The 6,727-nt window shown below is 43.6% G+C and overlaps 1 protein-coding gene across 1 annotated transcript in view; it reads right to left on the reverse strand.

Annotated features, from left to right (window-relative positions):
- The window catches only part of LOC119389077 (uncharacterized), a 43,281-nt gene extending 37,328 nt beyond the window's left edge, over positions 1-5,953 (reverse strand). The window contains exons 1-3 of the mRNA XM_049415395.1: positions 5,737-5,953; positions 3,984-4,030; positions 708-797 (exon numbers count right to left, since the gene is read on the reverse strand). Coding sequence (XP_049271352.1) covers positions 708-797; positions 3,984-4,030; positions 5,737-5,803 — 204 coding nt within the window. The 5' untranslated portion in view covers positions 5,804-5,953. The remainder of the gene's footprint in view (positions 1-707; positions 798-3,983; positions 4,031-5,736) is intronic.
- Positions 5,954-6,727: the final 774 nt, after the last annotated feature.

Here is a 6,727-nt window from a genome sequence, read left to right on the forward strand (position 1 = left end):
CGAATGTGCACGACTAAGGGCGGAGCGGAAGGGCCAGAATCCAGACCAATGAAACTGTTCAACAAGTGGACCGTGCATTAAATTTCCTCTTGTCAGCGGCACTACAGTTTGGACGATTGTGACTGAAAAGCCCAGGTATCACAGTGTGTGAAAGGTGGATTTAAGTATGCTGACAGACCAACTCAAACACCAAAGGATTCCCAGTAGGCGAACTTCTATGCAGAGGGACTAAAGAAACTGGTGCAGCGGTACAAAAAGGACTTAGAATTTAACGGTGATTATGCAGAAAATGAAGTAGTCTTGTGCTAAACTAAACCATCCAATGAAAACGTTTACTAAGGCATATTTACTTTTGGGGGACTAAACAGCCCTTACGTCTCTTACGTTTTGCATAACCCTCGTATATATATATATATATTGTAAGGCAGGCGATGTGGTGAAGTGGCCGTGGGCGTAGTAATACTACGAAGGCAATCCTCTTACGGGCTCCGGCCTTCGTCATTTCTGGTAAAGGCTCCGGGACGGGAAGAAAACTTTCAGCTGCTCGTGTTTTCCAAGAGCATCTCATTCAGTTATATATATATATATATATATATATATATATATATATATATATATATATATATATATATATATATATATATATATATATATATGTAGATGCTGCGGCATTCTAGGATTCACAAGGTAAGAATAACACCACTCACCCCACAATGAATTCCATCGGGCTCGTTTTCATACCGGAATGGCCACTCTCGGCATAGGTACGTGCACCCCGTCCTGTAAGACGATTTCCACTGCACGCGCAGAGCAGAGAGGTAAAATTACCACGGATGACACAAGAACTGCCACTGTAATTCATGGATGAAAAACGAAGCGTAATCCACAAAACGTACACAGGGCTTTGACTCGCATATGATACACTAACATGATATCCACAACAAGGGAGGAGTTAAGATGGAAGCTGGAAGGGATGACAAATTAGTGGACACAGTGGGTCGCTGGAGTCAACGTTTCGAAAAGAGGTCTTGTCTTTCACAACGCCGCGGGTCTCGAAGAAGTGAAGACCGCTTGTCCGAACCTCGGCGCCAGCGACACACCATGTTCAAGAAATGTTCATCATTTGCATTCTGCAGGACCTAATTAAGTTGTTTTATTGCGATAGCAATTATATGGACAGTATCGGCTGGATTTTGTTTTGCCGTCGCCGCCGTCATGCACCGCATATGTATAAGTATGTATATATATATATATATATAAAAGCCACAAAGAAAAATCATTCAGAAAAATGCTTCCGAGGCGCGGAATCGAACCAGGGACCTCTTTCTCCGCAGCGAGTGGCGCTAGCCACTACGCCACGAAACGCAGATCCTCCGCGTAGGTAACGGCGAGCGTTATATACACACCCTTTACCGCTTGACGAACTCAGAGACGGCTGCGCTTATAAGCGTTTCTTCATTACCAGCGAGATGGCGTTAGGAGCACGACAGGCGCATTTAAAAGTCGTCAGCGAGCTCGCTCGCTTTATGTTATGTTTGCGCAGGGAGAACCTTGCCCTTGCGCTGTCTGCTCGCGCGGTTTTCTCGTGCTGAGGGGAAGAGGGATGTTTCACGCTTTCACCGTAATGTCCGCGCTCATGTTTCGGAGCGTACGAAAGTCACTCGAACTCACAAACACAAACGAACAAACAGAAGATGAGCGCGAACTATCAAGTGTCACAGCTCGACACTTGAAGCACGCTAGTTTCCTTCGCTGCTTCGGCCGCCTTTGTAACAGGAGCGCTGTTCAGACTGAGAGTATCCATTGGCGAGCCTCACTTCGTATAGCATTAATTTCTTGCTATCGCATTCATTGCTTCGCCCTTGCGGCGAAGATGTGACTTTTTTCATTCATTTCACCACGAGATGCAAGAAGCGAGTCGACCTCACTTTGTTCGTGGTGCTGTTTCTCATCATGTTAAGTAGGCTTACTAAGCTCTGCTTAACAACATGCACAGTTAGTTAGGTTCAAGGTTGGGCTGGTTGGTTCAACACGATCAAGACTACAGCGCGAATAGCGTATTTCGTGCCCACTATTTCTTGTGCTTGTTTCATTTGCGATGTAGACTTAATAATAGGTGCACCTCGACACGCGATAACGAAATGTATGAAAATAGTTCGAACGAGTTTCACTTGTTACTTTGCAGCGCTTGTAACCATGCTGATGTGTGCATATGCAGGAAATTCATCTTCCCTGTTCCAATCATGCGTTTGAACAAGGGGATCGCTCTCCATGATGCCACGTACTGTTTTGAGTAAATAATTTTCTCAGCAGCTGAGCTGTCACTACCTAGGAATTATAATTTGAGCTTCTCAAAGGGGTGGATGATAACAGCTGAATTATTTTCTGTAAGTTGCTCAATGCAAGTAAATGAATTGCTTTTAGGCGGCCCTTCATAAATTAGTTTTGTATAATCGCGTTTATTTCGATTTGGTACCAGTGCTATGAAGTCACTTTTTTAATACGCAGTGTAAGCTCGGTATAACGAACTGCGATTTAACGAAACCATCGAGTAACCTTTTTTTTCAATTTCCAGCTGCGACCCTCGCTCGGCAGTGCTCCACGTTAAACAAATTGGCCACGGAGCATACGTCCTTCAGCATACTAACGGCGAGCTAAATATATACACCATTTACCGCTGGCGCTACACAGAGCTCGGACGCGCTTCAGCCTACTCTTCTTCACCAGCGAGGTGGCACGAAGGACGTGTTATAAAGGTCGTTACCCCGCTCGTTTTCCGCCGGAATCGCGATGCGCGCGCGCCTACACTGGGACCACCTGTACTTGGCCCTACAGGGCGTGGTCACCCGTGCGCGCACGCTTATTTCGTGAGGGGGGCCGTTTGTATATACGTCTTGTGCTTTCACCTTAAACTTGAAGTTATATAGCGCACGAAGGTCACTTCACTCGTAGGAGAGTCCGCGTTTGCGAAATGAGTGAGCTGCTAGCTAGAAGAGCCAAAGTAGGGGCTAGTTGGTTGTGCATAGTCGACACTTCCAGCGCGCTGCTCAAACACAAAGAAGTGTGACAGTTGTTAGTTGGTGCTCGCCCTGTGTAAATCTGCGCGTTTTTTTCGTGCATCCTTTGTGCTTTAGCAGCGCGCCGGAAGTTTAGAACTGCTTGCTGTTCTCCGTGTGGCATTAGAATTTGCTGCCATCGCATTTATTGCGTCGCTCTTGCGGCTAAACTCTGTTTTTTTTTATCTTTTCACGATTGTGGTGATGAAAAGGAAAGGCAGGCGACATAATCGCTGCTATAGCTCGATTATGTTCACTACGAGGTGCCATATGCCAGAAGCGTTATCATCTTTATTTGCACTTCAGAAGCAGACGAAACTTGACATTTAACGACGTTTTCGGCAGCGAGTAAGACATTGTTGTATGGTGGGTCGACTGTATTTCAAATGTCTCGCTAGGTCTACTTTCGAATATCTTTCCAGTAATGAATATTTCGCACGTTTCGATTCACGTGTTCTTGCCCAGTTTGTAATACTTTCGCTGCAGGTAAGCAAAAAGCAGATGCTCCTTATTTACTGGTTTTTCGCTCTCCGTACATTTAAGTGAAAATTGCTGCTCACGTGCGCGTAAACATGACCACGTTATCTGCCCCATTTTCACGCAATGTGAACTTTGCAGAAATATCACCTCTTTTGTTTATTGAAAAGGAAAAACATTTCATATTTGATACAATATTTACAGCCCCTACTGCGTGATTACTACCATTTGATTTGAATGCGTATTTGCACTCTTAGAACAGCCATAACTATCGTCCACACAATAAAAATGTCAGTACTGGTCGATATTAGAATATAATCCTTTGAAAATAATGGCGATATCAACCCACTACAAGGGAAAAAACTACTGGGCCGTAGAACAATAAAGTTTCTATTCATTGCTTCACGTTAGTTAATGAGTCATCCATGGTGACAAATATTCCTCCCTTACCGGTGGCAGCGGAAATGCTCGGGCACATTTCCTTTCGTCTCCTTGACCTGAATGAAAAACCGAAACTTTCAGTTAATAGAGCAGTACCTTGAAGTGTTCTACATAGTGACATATTTGTGCTGAACAACAGGGTTTGAAAGTAAAATTTTTACCTTATCTGGGCGGCGATGCATACATTTTCTGCTGGCACCATTGGGTGCCGACGAATATATGACCGCATGTTCAAATGTTACCGAAAAGTAGGGTAATAAAATGTTCTTCTGCTTCTTTTAATAATATGCAACTTTGGGTTTCTCATAATCACAGACTCCGCGACGCTCAATAAAGATTCGAGGATTATAAGTATAGGCCACATATTGACGTGAGCTTCATGATTAGTGAGGTTAACCGCAGTGGCGCCGTAGTTAAGGGGAACGACATGGGGAACGACATCGTTACCTTTCTTTTTTTCAATGCGACCAAAAAAAAAATATCGCTCAGAACTTGCAATGAAACATCAGAAGAAAGAAAAATACTAGAAGTAGATGACGCATTACGAGACCTACAATAAAAAATGCGACTATATTATTTGCTCAATACATAACAATTTTTGTTGGCATTTTGTGTCCCAAAACCACGACATGATTATGAGGAACGCCGTAGCTGAGGGCTGCAGAAATTTTAACCGTCTGGTGTTATTTTACGTCGTGCACCTTAATTCTTGCTCAATACGACAAGCTGTCTTCCTAATTTGCACAGTGTGAGACAATACTGACTACTGCATCCTAGGTTATCAGAACTCACGGCAACCATCCAGTGTATGCGAAACACGCGACATCACATCGAAAGAAAATTCTCTGTTCAGGCTCACGCGAATATATTAACGGAATGTATAAATGCTTATATGACCTGTTCTGCGGTACGCGGTGTCACATATTTTGGAGGCACTTAGTACGTGCGGGGACTTTACCGGCAACAAGCTGAATGGCGGGTTCGCGACATCGAAATAAGCAGGCAATGTAATGTAGACAAGTTTGATATTGTCCTGTTGGGCGCGTACACCAAGGACCTTTGTAAATCGGTAGTGAATAAACTACAGTACGCTAAAAAGGCACTGAGTATACAGGTATATTAAACTTCACAGCTCACTGAGTATATACACAAAAAATACCATGTGTTCTAAAGAAAAAGAAGTTACAGAATAAGAAGTCTATTCTAAAATGCATGCAACGGAAATTATGCATCAAATCAACCACCAAAGAATATGTAGATAGCACTGTGGTGTCCCGCTAAAATTGCTCACATTTCCCGTAATACATTAGGTCAATGCATACCAATAGTGTGAAATAATAGACGTCTGGGACATGGGAAGACAAATGCAAAAATGGGATCCCTGCATTTTCAAGACTTCTCAGAGCTTTTTATTTTGAAGGGGAAAATTTCAGGTTGAACGAAAAACAAAATTTTTGCCGTAGAAATTCTGAAATCTAAATAATAATCACATGTCTGTTTTTCCAAAGCCGGTTTGAAAAATTCGGAAATAGGGTACGCAACTCTGAAGTTTGTTCCCCGCCTTTTTCTAAACGGACGGTGTCCACACATTTACTCTGCCAAACCCGCATGCCCAACTGCTTCATACGCCCAGTTTTAGTGCAATACGCCCAGGGAGCATCAATCTTCAGTGGAATTAAGCACCTCCCGGCGAAAAGGCTATATAACGTGAACATAGAACGTGCAAATGATGTGCAGATACACTGAACACGTACAATCATACCTGTTGAGGACGCAACAAGGCAAGCGAAGGCTGTAGCGAGAAGGGCGACTGCTACTTGAAACCTCATTGCTGACACTGCTTCGTCAGTGTGTTAAGTGAAGCTGATCAGGTGGCCGTGGCCTTTTTATATTTGAAGTAGCCCTTGTCTATAGCCGGGTGCAATTGGTTCACTTGTTGCAATAGATAACTTATCCTGAAACCACCACGGCCACGCGCGCATTTGCACTGGAGCATGACGCCTCCCACATTCTACTTACTTATTCAGAGTGATTGGGCAGGCGGATGTTTAATCACGTCTGCCAGCTGATTTCATTGCGAGACACGTCGGCGCGAAATCCCGAGTACAGAGCGTATCACTTCGCCAAACAAACGTGGCTTCTTTTGTTCGAGAAATTCTAATCGAGGTTCCACTGCGTCTCCAATCATACAGCTGGTACAAATACATTCCACCCAATGTCATTTGCTTATTTTATGTTATTGACGAGTGTGCGTGTTCATGACTTGGAGGCTTGTCCTTATGTGCTACTCAGGAACGCAGTGGCTTTAGCGGTAAAAATAAGTAAGCCAAGTAAATCTGGCCTAGGCAATGCCATTTCACGCGGACTGCTCTGAGCGAAAAGCGCAAAACACGGGGGTACAAAGGCTGACATCTATTTTTTTAATGTTTCTTGTGTGTTATTGCACGCAACGCCTTGAATGCACGGCGTGTGCGCTTTCAATTTCAGAGGTTGGACTAAGAGCTCACCTCGTTAATTTGTAGACTTCATGTGATGAAACCCACGATAGCAAATTGGGATCCTTCCTTTAAAGGATTCTCTGCGTTGATTTGGAAGTATTTTCACGACATTATATGCATGTCTGATATAACCTTGGTTCTGTGGAAACAAACTGAAGAGGTTTAAACCAATCATAATTTCGTAAACAATAACATTTCCTCACAGATGAGAAAAGCGCCCGTGAAAGCTTCTTTGGAATAACAAGAGTCGACGAG

Source organism: Rhipicephalus sanguineus, chromosome 4 (assembly GCF_013339695.2).
Source record: "Rhipicephalus sanguineus isolate Rsan-2018 chromosome 4, BIME_Rsan_1.4, whole genome shotgun sequence".
Taxonomy (NCBI): domain Eukaryota; kingdom Metazoa; phylum Arthropoda; class Arachnida; order Ixodida; family Ixodidae; genus Rhipicephalus; species Rhipicephalus sanguineus.